At 41.8% G+C, this 12,246-nt stretch overlaps 1 protein-coding gene across 1 annotated transcript; it reads left to right on the top strand.

Annotated features, from left to right (window-relative positions):
- The first annotated feature begins 8,880 nt into the window (after nucleotides 1-8,880).
- LOC147465166 (uncharacterized) lies at nucleotides 8,881-9,681 on the top strand. Its single transcript, XM_086511207.1, has 2 exons — nucleotides 8,881-9,070; nucleotides 9,249-9,681. Exons 1-2 carry the CDS (start codon nucleotides 8,963-8,965, stop codon nucleotides 9,612-9,614), a joined length of 474 nt encoding a protein of 157 aa, XP_086367333.1. The 5' UTR covers nucleotides 8,881-8,962; the 3' UTR covers nucleotides 9,615-9,681.
- The last annotated feature ends 2,565 nt before the right edge of the window (nucleotides 9,682-12,246 follow it).

Raw genomic sequence — 12,246 nt, 5'->3', positions numbered from 1 at the left:
GACTTTTGAAAGTGCATAGCTTCATGGCATAGCTTAGAGGACTCCGTGAAGCCCTCATCTCCAAACGCCGCATCGAACTGTTGGATAAAGGCCAAGACTTTGTCCGTAGCACCAAAGTTACCATCATAGGTAAGGAAAGAGATGCTCTTCCCTCCCTCTTTGAATTTTCTCAACTTGGACGACCTCTTCCATGCGGCATAGGATTTCCTATGGCCTCTTCTTTTTGATGGTTCAAAGGTTGCACCATCACTTTCTTCAGAAGATGAAGAGTTTGAAGAAGGTGGAGAAGAGGGTGACCTCTTTCTCGCCTTTTTCTTGTCTTGATCTTTGTTGTCTTCACCATCACTTTCATAAGAGGAAGAGGATGAAGAAGATGGAGAAGAGCGTGTCCTCTTTCTTTCCTTTTTCTTCTCTTGCTTTTTATCATCCCTCTTTGAATTATGGCGTGGAGAAGAGTGTGATGGTCTTCTCCGCTTTGGTGGTGATGGAGAGCGTTTAGCCCGCCGTCTTCGTGGAGCCATCTCCGCCGAGGTGGCGGGAGACTCACTTCTTTCTTGTTCCTTCGATGGAGACTCTTGAGTTCTCCTTTGGGAAGGAGATGCATCATCAAGAAGAAAATTCTTGAGCCCTTCATATGGGTTCTCTTCTTCTTCCCGAATCGGAGAGAGACCTCTTTTGGGAGTCTCACAAGGAGGCTTCCTAGGTGTTCTCTCGTCATGGTGATGATCTTGGAGAATCCCGTGAGCATGGAGCTGCCATTGCACTTCACTTTGGAGAGATGGATTTCCCATGGCTTGTTGAAGCCTAGAAACAAGATAGTTAACAAGCATTGAAGCATCATTAGTAGCTTGCTCATGAGCAAAATCAAAGTTATCAACATTAATTTCACTCTTTACTATTGTCATCCATTCTAACAACTTTTAGGTGTAAACTTTTTAGGTGTACTTTGGCACTTCAAGCCCTAGTTGCTACTCCTCTTTACCCCTTTAGAAAAAGCACTCAAGCTATTGTACCCGCGGCTCGAATACTATTAATTGCAAGGAATAGAAGAGAGGGTCTTTCGACACCAAAACAACACCGGCTCCTGTCAAGCTTCTAATACCTCAATAGTGGTTAAGCCGTAGGAAAGCCCCGTAGGACTCCACTATTAAGACCATAGCTCTCGACGGTGATACCCCGTTAACTGCACGAAGGTAGGCGCACTGCAAGGTTGAAAAATCCCTATTCTACTTACTCACAGGCAATTAATAATACCAACCATTTATAGCTAGCTTGAGGACCTCCCTTCTTGAGCAAGAAAAGAGAAACCTTGTGCTCTGATACCAATGTAACATTTAATGGCCTAATAACTTATGTGTAGCGGAAATTAGCATGAACATAGTGGGCATTTCATTAGAATGGATTCTTAATGAGAATTACAAGAGTGCTTGGGTGGAGAGAGCAACAAAAAGCATAACACCTAGTTAGATACCATCAACAATACTTTCAAAAGAGAGAGAAATTAAGCAATTGACAACAGTTGAGGACCGGATTTGCATGGATCCGGTCCCCCCTCCAAAAGGCTTTGTATTATGGTTTCTCCCTTCAAGAGAGACATTGTACAATACAATTCTGTGTTCCTTCAAGACTAGCTAGTGCAATGAAGATGAAAGCTTCATGCACCAAGCAAAACACTTAGGAAAGACAACTTTAATTATCCCCGGTCTCAGACCCAAGACCTCACACACCTTCGAAGATGGTGAGAGTTAGCAGGGTATGAGAGTAGATTGAGAGGAAGAAGGAGTATCTTACGAGAAAGATGTACATCTCCTCACATAATTACTCATATTAGCATAGCTTAGCTTAATAATTAGCTTGGTAGAGGAGATGAGCATGCATTGAAGCTTGGATCTTGGTTGGATTTGCATCCACATGCCAAGAGTGTGTCGATGTAGGCTTCTATCTCACAAGCTTGGAGTAGGTGATGAGCTCTCCATTAAAGCTTGGGAAGAGAGTGTGTGTGTGATAATGCCTTGCAAAAATCATCCCCCTCTCTCTCTTGGGCGAGCCCTCTTGCTATTTGCTCTTGCAGGCTCCCCATTGGACCTCCTTAGGGCTAGCCTATCACAATTAAGTAGCATAAGTGATAGCCTTCTGACATGTGTCCCCCTTTCCCTTTTTGTGAGAGCTTAATCAATTAAAATTAATTGATTTAAATGAATTAAATCCCCATTGGACCTTTCGCCATTCTGACCAATAGGAATTAAGTAGCCTAGTGGGCTGCTCAATTCCTATTGGACCCCTTCACGGGCTGTCCAATAATCATCCAGGAGACTTAATTTTCATTGGCTCTTTTTATTAAGTGTTTTAAAATTAATTAGCCTAAATTTACTCTAGCCTAATTCTCATTGGTCCACTTCAAGGGTCATCCAATAGGAATTGGGTACACCTTGTGGGCATCTGGCCTAGGGAGCTGACATGTGTCCCTCATTCCCTTTGTGTAAAGGGAGCTTGTGTGTGTGTGTGTGTGTGTGTCTTTCTCTCTCATCCCCTAGAAGAAAGGCTCGCCCCCTCCCATGTAGGGATATGCAAGACTTTTTGGTCACACACAAAGCATCCAATTTCCCCTAGGGTTGACCTTTGGACACAACCTTTGAATTTTGGAACCTTAGCATTTTGGAAGTCTTAATGGGCTGAACCTTAGGGTCTTTTTAGCCCATTGTTTCACATGGCTCTTTTGCAGATGGCCTCCCCTTTGGATCCCTACTGTGGCCGGTCTGCTAGCTTAACCAATATTCTAGCTTTTTCTCCCCTGGCACTTCCCCATATTAAATGATCAGTTTAATATGAAAAAATCATTTAGGAGAATTAGATGTTGATTATTATGACACAATGATCTTGATGCATGAGCTAGAAGAGGGGGTTGACCCAAGCAAGGAGAGGGCTACCTTGCAACATATACACACTCTCTCTCTCTCTCTCTCTCTCTCTCTCTCTCTCTCTCTCACACACACACACACACACACACACACACACACACACACACAGATACACACTCTCATGGTGTGAAGTGCTATGTGCAAGAGCTTCATCTCTTCTCCAAGCTTGTTGAGAAGTTGAGAGCCTACACCAACACTCTTGGCTATGGAATGAAAATCCAACCAAGAGCCATGCTTCAATGCTTAAGCTTGCCATCTTCTTCATCATCACTACTATGCTAATTATGCTATGCTAAGCCACAAGAGTGATGATAAGTGAGGAACTATTTCTTTCTCATAAGAATGCTTCTTCTTCCTCTTCCCTATACTCATTCCATGCTAGCTCTCTCCACCTTCTAAGGTGTCAGAGGTCTTGGGACTGAGGCCAGGGACAAGTTAACGCTTTCATTTAGCTAAGTTATAAGAATAATTGTGGTGCATGAAGTTCCTGATCTTCATTGCACCATCAAGGTTTCAAGGAACACAAAGCTTGTATTGTACCAAGTCTCTCTCTTTATGGGAGAAATTATAATACAAAATCCTTTTGTAGGGGAGCTGGCTCCACATAAATCCGGTCCTCAAATGTTGTCAAGTTCTCTAATTCTCTCTCTTTGAAAGTATTGTTCATGCCAATATAATGGTTATGTTGCTACCTCTAATCAAGTTCACCCTGTATTTCTCAAAGAAATCCCATAAAAATGCTCACAACAATTTTCTTAATTTCGCTATTCTCAACGTTCATAAGTCATTTACATTACATGTACGCACGCATGGAAGCTGGAGAGATGAAAGGGATGCTTGCATGGACAACACCTTCTGGCTGGCCAGTGGGTCAATACGAGCTAGGTCATTGACCTCACAATCCATAGGCATTTCTCTTGCCTCCCAATTGTTAACTTCCATGTTTGCCTTTGCATGTGGCTTCTTCTTCTTTGTGCATTCTCACGGTCACTGCGAATGTGCTCAACATTGCATTCTCCATTGACTAGGTGCATAGCTTGTGGAAGTTTCCTTGTGTTAAAGCTCTCTCTCTCTCTCTCTCTCTCTCTCTCTCTCTCTCTCTCTCTCTCTCTCTCTCTCTCTCGTGGTAGATCATTGGGAAAATTACCAAAATACCCCTCTAATTTGTGGAAATTCCCAAAGTACCCCTCAAATTTCAAAAATTCCCAAAACACTCCCAATATTTTGTCAAAAATTCCCAAAATGCCCTTCAAATTTTCCAAAATTCCCAAAATACCTCTGGTTGTGAAATTAAATTTCTCCAAAGATTACAAAATTTGTAGCTTTTCATAAAAAGACTCATTGCTTATCGATATAAGATGCTAAATCCAGAACTTGAGTCGATTATGTAGGCTCTGGAGATGAATTGCTTCATTATCTTTAGACATAATTGCCTTTTTTTTGCGAGGTAATTTGTGGCAAATTACATGTTAAGCATGCAAAAACGGATCTCAATTATCAAAAAGGATTAAAGATTAAAAAATCTTGAACAATCCAACCAAAATAGATACAAGGGTATTTTGGGAATTTTTGAAATTTGAGGGGTATTTTGGTAATTCTCCCTAGATCATTTACCTGAGATTCCCCTCAAATTGTTGGTCTTGAGCTCACATTGAAAGTCTTTTCAAGGATCGTTTTCATGTTTTAGCATTGTTAGAATGTCTTCAAGTTTCATCTTCTCTCATAGACGCCCACCCACACACACATCAAGACGTTAAAATTTCTCCTCTTCTCTCTCTCTCTCTCTCTCTCTCTCTCTCCAAGGCTTGGTCTTTTCAACCGGCTGACCAACAATTCAAGCTCAAAGGTTTTTAAATGGAGATGCAATCACCAGGTATATGTGCTCAGAGTTTGGGTGAGCAAAAGTGTGTTTCATGACTAAGCGGCCTTATGTGCTAGTGCTTGGAGGTTTCAAGCCTAGTGAACGAGAATTGCTACTGGTCCTTATGTTCTAAAGCTCTCTCTCTCTCTCTCTACCTCTCTGCATTGTTCCTACCATCTTAGAAATGGAAAAGAAAAATAAAATTGAAATAATTTCAACTACCTAAGTCTGGTAGTTTGGTCATCCACATTCCCTCTTGAGTTCTAGATCTTTGAAGTCTCTTTATAATGTTAAATTTGCTTCTTTTTTTTTGTTGAACTTCTTGCTCTTCTCTTCCCACTCGCTCAAAGGCTTATGCACATGAGCCGCACACTTAACCACAACCGCAATAACAACTTACGTGGCGGGAATCCTCACCCGCTTCATCCAATCCTTGAAAGTAGGACTTGCAACGTACTTGCACGATACGGCCAAGTAATTCAAAGCAAGTGAGAGCCCCGTCCCGCCTAGTGGATGCAGCGGTTCTAAGTCTTCGCTGCACTCTAAAAAGGGGGTTCCATGGAGCATCTACAACGTTTAAAAAAAGGCAAAATGCAACTTGCTACCGGCGCGGCTCCATCAACAATCTTTAATTAGGCCTGTAACACAGGTTTGTGTGCCTCCTGCGCAACAGCTGTAGGAGATGGTGGGACCATGAACAGTCTACTTACAGTGTACGAGTGCTCGAAGTGCTACAACCCCTACAAGTGCTTGGCGAGACGCAGCTCTGAGAGATAGCATTTCTTTGGTGCAAGCTTGGCCAGGCGGCAACCCTCGTCACTATTTCACACGGGCATGGGCAGAATGGGATCAATAGTGGAGGACAAAAACGGGGGGTGCATCAATCGTGGACCGTCGAATGTGACGGCGCAAGGATGGTCCGTATTTACAAATTTTCCCCGAGTTTACAAATCCCCCCACATTTATTGTATGACATACTCAAATCCCCTATATTTCCATGAAGGGAAAATTACCAAAATATCCCTCAAATTCTCAAAATACCCCTCAAATTTCAAAAATTCCCAAAATACCCTTGTATCTATTTTGGTTGGATTGTTCAAGATTTTTTAATCTTTATTCCTTTTTGATAATTGAGATCCGTTTTTGCATGCTTAACATGTAATTTGCCACAAATTACCTCGCAAAAAAAAGGCAATTATGTCTAAAGATAATGAAGCAATTCATCTCCAGAGCCTACATAATCGACTCAAGTTCTGGATTTAGCATCTTATATTGATAAGCAATGAGTCTTTTTATGAAAAGCTACAAATTTTTTAATCTTTGGAGAAATTTAATTTCACAACCGGAGGTATTTTGGGAATTTTGGAAAATTTGAAGGGCATTTTGGGAATTTTTGACAAAATATTGGGGGTGTTTTGGGAATTTTTGAAATTTGAGGGGTACTTTGGGAATTTCCACAAATTAGAGGGGTATTTTGGTAATTTTTCCAATGATCTACCACGAGAGAGAGAGAGAGAGAGAGAGAGAGAGAGAGAGAGAGAGAGAGAGAGAACTTTAACACAAGAAAACTTCCACAAGGTATGCACCTAGTCAATGGAGAATGCAATGTTGAGCACATTTGCAGTGACCGTGAGAGAAGCCACATGCAAAGGCAAACATGGAAGTTAACAATTGGGAGGCAAGAGAAATGCCTATGGATTGTGAGGTCAATGACCTAGCTCGTATTGACCCACTGGCCAGCCAGAAGGTGTTGTCCATGCAAGCATCCCTTTCGTCTCTCCAGCTTCCATGCGTGCGTACATGTAATGTAAATGACCTATGAACGTTGAGAATAGCGAAATTAAGAAAATTGTTGTGAGCATTTTTATGGGATTTCTTTGAAAAATAGAGGGTGAACTTGATTAGAGGTAGCAACATAACCATTATATTGGCATGAACAATACTTTCAAAGAGAGAGAATTAGAGAACTTGACAACAGTTGAGGACCGGATTTATGTGGAGCCAGCTCCCCTACAAAAGGATTTTGTATTATAATTTCTCCCATAAAGAGAGAGACTTGGTACAATACAAGCTTTGTGTTCCTTGAAACCTTGATGGTGCAATGAAGATCGGGAACTTCATGCACCACAATTATGCTTATAACTTAGCTAAATGAAAGCGTTAACTTGTCCCTGGCCTCAGTCCCAAGACCTCTGACACCTTAGAAGGTGGAGAGAGCTAGCATGGAATGAGTATAGGGAAGAGGAAGAAGAAGCATTCTTATGAGAAAGAAATAGTTCCTCACTTATCATCACTCTTGTAGCTTAGCATAGCATAATTAGCATAGTAGCGATGATGAAGAAGATGGCAAGCTTAAGCATTGAAGCATGGCTCTTGGTTGGATTTTCATTCCATAGCCAAGAGTGTTGGTGTAGGCTCTCAACTTCTCAACAAGCTTGGAGAAGAGATGAAGCTCTTGCACATAGCACTTCACACCATGAGAGTGTGTATCTGTGTGTGTGTGTGTGTGTGTGTGTGTGTGTGTGTGTGAGAGAGAGAGAGAGAGAGAGAGTATATGTTGCAAGGTAGCCCTCTCCTTGCTTGGGTCAACCCCCTCTTCTAGCTCATGCATCAAGGTCATTGTGTCATAATAATCAACATCTAATTCTCCTAAATGATTTTTTCATATTAAACTGATCATTTAATATGGGGAAGTGCTAGGGGAGAAAAAGCTAGAATATTGGTTAAGCTAGCAGACCAGCCACAGTAGGGATCCAAAGGAGGGAAAATAGGGATCCAAAGGGGAGGCCATCTGCAAAAGAGCCATGTGAAACAATGGGCTAAAAAGACCCTAAGGTTCAGCCCATTAAGACTTCCAAAATGCTAAGGTTCCAAAATTCAAAGGTTGTGTCCAAAGGTCAACCCTAGGGGAAATTGGATGCTTTGTGTGTGACCAAAAAGTCTTGCATATCCCTACTATGGCCGGTCTGCTAGCTTAACCAATATTCACAACCGGAGGTATTTTGGGAAATTTGAAAAATTTGAAGGGCATTTTGGGAATTTTTGACAAAATATTGGGGGTGTTTTGGGAATTTTTGAAATTTGAGGGGTATTTTGGGAATTTCCACAAATTAGAGGGGTATTTTGGTAATTTTCCCTTCAATGAACGCAAATGAGCGTCGTGGTTAATGCACGTGGCTTGCAATGCAAAAGTCGTGGGTTCAAGACATGCGGCGCAGTCCACCCCGAATTACACGCCCACCCGAATTTACTTCTCCTCGACGTTACAAATGTGCATCGGATGGCCCGAATCACATCATCCGTCGATCCCCTCCTGCCGTACCCATGTGAGAGTGTGGCGGTGCGGCAGCCACTTAATTTGTCGAGGGGAAGGGGAATCGGAATCCTTTCCGGCAACGAAGCTCTTTGGGGTTGAAATCACACATGGAACAAAGAAATAGAATAATGGGAAAATTACCAAAATACCCCTCTAATTTGTGGAAATTCCCAAAATACCCCTCAAATTTCAAAAATTCCCAAAATACCTTTGTATCTATTTTAGCTGAATTGTTCACGATTTCTTAATCTTTATTCCTTTATGACAATGTATATCCGTTTTTTAGTGCTTAGCATGTAATTTGTCACAAATTACCTCCCAAAAACAGACAATTATGTCTAAAAATAATGAAGCAATTCATCTCCAAAGCCTACATAACCAGCTCAAATTCTAGTTTTAATATCTTGTATTCATAGACGATCAGTCTTCTTATGAAAAGCTACAGTTTTTTAAATTTTTGGATAAATTTACTCTCACAACCAGGGGTATTTTGGAAAATTTGAAGGGCATTTTGGGAATTTTTGACAAAATATGAGGGGTATATTGGGAATTTTTGAAGTTTGAAGGGTATTTTGGGAATTTCCACAAATTAGAGGGGTATTTTGGTAATTTTCCCTAGAATAATCTTTAGGGGTGACAAGAGGCGGATATGTGGCAGCACAACAGCACCTGCGACGTCTGCGAGCGAACACGTGGACTGCCGACCATGGACTCCTCTCTCAAATGCTCATCGTTCCACCTCCCTCTCCCCTTCCCTCCTCTATATATAACGGTAACTGGACTAGCCCCTCTCTCACGACAGCAACACGATCGACCAATCTGTATTCTGTACTCACCTTTCACCACTCAGGTGCTTGAATTAGCAACATGCAGACTGCAAAGCACACCGCTGCCACAGCCAAGGAGAAGATGGGGAACACCACCGCCAAGGCAGAGGAGAAGATGGACACAGCCAAGGCATCCACGCAAGAGAAGGTACGCAAATCAATGTGTGTGTGTGTGTGTGTGTGTGTGTGTGTGTGTGTTTTTTTTTTGGGGGGGGGGGGGGGGGGGGGGGGGGGGGGGGGGGACGTCTGTGTGCTTGCATAATTAGGCCGTCGATCCTATGTGTTCTAAATCCGTGCGTTATTTCCTGTTTCTGCATGTCCTGTAGCTCGACAAGGTTATGGCCCATGACAAACCCGGCCGTGAGGCTGCCCACGAAAGAAAGGAGGCAAAGGAAGCAGAAGCCAAGGAAATGAAGCATGAGAAGAAAGCAGAAAATATCTCTGAGACGAAAAATATGAGGGCGGACATCGACCGGCAGCATGCAGCTGCGAAGACCCCCAACTCAACTGGACCTGCTGCTGTCACAGACCCTAGCTACACCAACGCGCCGCGCGGAGCAAATTATGGCTATACCAAAGTGAATTATGGCAATGATCCCCTTGCCACTACAGGGGACAATGCAAACGCTACCGGGTATGCTACTGCCGGCGCGCCTGCTCCCACTATTCCTGCCAATACCCCCGCCATGTAGAGCTCGGGTGCCTGTAATTACTGCATTTGTACAGTTTCTTTTACATATTTTTATGAAGATTTGTCTAGGTCTCTCTCTCTCTCGCTCTTTAAGAGTAGGGAAGTGTTGCGTTCAAGCCCCATCTTTGTCTCTTTCCCATGACGTGCAGAAACTTCTCCACTTTACATGGACACAAGTCATTTCCATAGGTCATTTAATTTCCTAATCTCACCCTTCACGTTTGTGAAAGGTTTTTCAGTTTTTTGAGATTGGGGAAAGGTCACTTGCATGCGTGGCTATTGTGTAAAAATTCCCTATTATCAAATTTTTTTAATCCATTAGGGACACCCATGTACTTATTTTGATATGATTTGCATTGTGCTCAGCTATTTGCTCATCATATCATCCGGACACGGATATATTCTCACATTACACCAAAAAAAAAAAAACCCTAATTGAATATCATTCAATTGAATCACATTACACAAAAAAAAAAATTCCCTAATTGAATATCATTCAATTCGTTCCGACATTTCTCTCATAGGATTGTTCACTTCTCTTGAAGTATAAAAGGAGAGGCCTCAAGCAAAATGAGACCCGTTGCTGCTCTAAAATGCCAATTTCAAGCAAATGAAACGTTGTTGCCTAAAAAACTTATGATGAAGTCTCTTATGTCCTTAGGTCTTTCTTCGCCTTAGCCTTTGTGCCAGCCTACCCAACACTTGCTCATGTTGAATACTTGGTCTGTCTACTGCGTCTTGACACCGATAATTTGTCTTCAAAGACATTAATCGTACTTGCTCATGTTGAATACTTGGTCTGTCTACTGCATCTTGACACCGATGATTTGTCTTCAAAGACATTAATCATGCTAAGGAAATTTTGTGAAGATTATTTGATGAAGATTATCTTTGAGGTATCTATTTTAGTAATCCTGCCATGGGATGATGTTTATTTGCCACTTCTAAAATCAACCTTTATATAAATCTCTTTTACCACTCAAATCTCTTTTACCACTCTTAAAATCCACCTTGTCAGATAAATCTTTTGAGGTGTCTTCGAGATGGCATCCTACCTCCCTTTTTCAATTGCATTGAATGTATCGGAACATAATATTCCTTGGTCTTTCTGATTAGACTTAACCCGATTGTGGCAATTTGAGTGGTGTTATGTGTAGTGGTCTTTAAAATTGTTCACTATGTAGTGTGCATGTCTACCAAAAAGTACAGGAAAAGTGTCATCTTGGTAGTCATGCACTCCCACCTAGTTTTCTTTTTTATGTTGATTCTATCCGTTGGGATCTGCTCGTTTTTGAAGGGCCAATCAGTGTTCGGGAAAAGTCATTTTTCCAAACATACAAAATTCCCTTTCTCTCGAATTTTCCAAGAGGAAATCTTAGAAAATAGGTTTATTTTTGGGGTTTTTACACTAATTTTCTCTATTTTGCGGCGAAATTTCTCCTTTTCCCCTTTCCTTCAATCGGCATTTTTGACATTGAAAACATCACGATATTAAGCTGAGACACATTTTTCCCAAACGTTGGGGCCAATGTATAGAAAAACCCTAACAAAGTTCTTATGTTTAAAAGTCTTCTTACGCTCTACAGTGTGCACATGCGCATGAAGTAATACGTCATCTTGGACGTCAATATTTTCCTACCTAGGGTGCTTTTTGATGTTGGTTATACTGATCGGGGGTGCTTATAGACCTTAATTGTTTTGATCGGGGGTGCTTGTAGACCTTAATTGTTTTCATAGATGAATCATTGTTGAAGTAGTTGCACACCTCTCTCTCTCTCTCTCTCTCTCTCTCTCTCTCTCTCTCTCCCTCCCCCCAAAGCCAAGGGCATGTTCTGAAAGCACAAATCTCTCCATGAGGAAAAGACGAAGTGAGAGGAGAGGTTGGTTGGTGTCTCAAACACATGTCGACAAGGAAGATTGTGAGAGACTATCGGGCATCAACATTTCTCTTGTAACTATATGAAAGATAGCATTTTCAATGTGTGTAGATCGAATTCACGGAACAACTCATGAGAGAGAGAGAGAGAAGTTACGCAACAACTCACAAGAGCAAGTGAGAGAGAGAGAGAGAGAGAGAGAGAGAGAGAGCGAGACACATGTGTCCCTAAAGAAATGTAGAGCTCTCTCTCTCTCTCTCTCTCTCTCTCTCTCTCTCTCTCTCTAAATGAAGGATTAGGTAGGTAGTGTTTGCATACTAAAGCTAAGAAAGTCCACATAGCAGTACCATATACTCCATGGGATCATGTCCTTCCTCGAGAGTGTCCTTCTCTCTTGCTCGCTCGCTCGCTCTACTCTATTGCAAGTTTATAGTAACCCTCAAAAGAAAGTAGAAAATTTAAGTGCTTTGCACTTGCAAAATGTGGCACTACATAATTCAAATGGATACCTTGGCAAACGCTTCCATGCGTATGACCTTCTTCTACTATTATGCATTATTTTTATGAATTTTTTACATAGTTTTGTAATTTCAATTTTTGCTAAACTCCTCTTCAAAACCCTCCCCGTCTTTCTTCCTTTTCATCATGAAGCAACATGAACTCCTTCCTCTCCGCCATAGCCGCACTTCCTGCATTTCAAGGCACCTCACTTCACATTGTTCCCATCCTCGTCGACGCTCTTCTCCCCTTGCATGG

This window comes from Adiantum capillus-veneris, chromosome 1 (genome assembly GCF_014529385.1).
Source record: "Adiantum capillus-veneris isolate H3 chromosome 1, ASM1452938v2, whole genome shotgun sequence".
Lineage (NCBI taxonomy): Eukaryota > Viridiplantae > Streptophyta > Polypodiopsida > Polypodiales > Pteridaceae > Adiantum > Adiantum capillus-veneris.
This window is presented reverse-complemented; position numbering and strand designations above follow the sequence as displayed.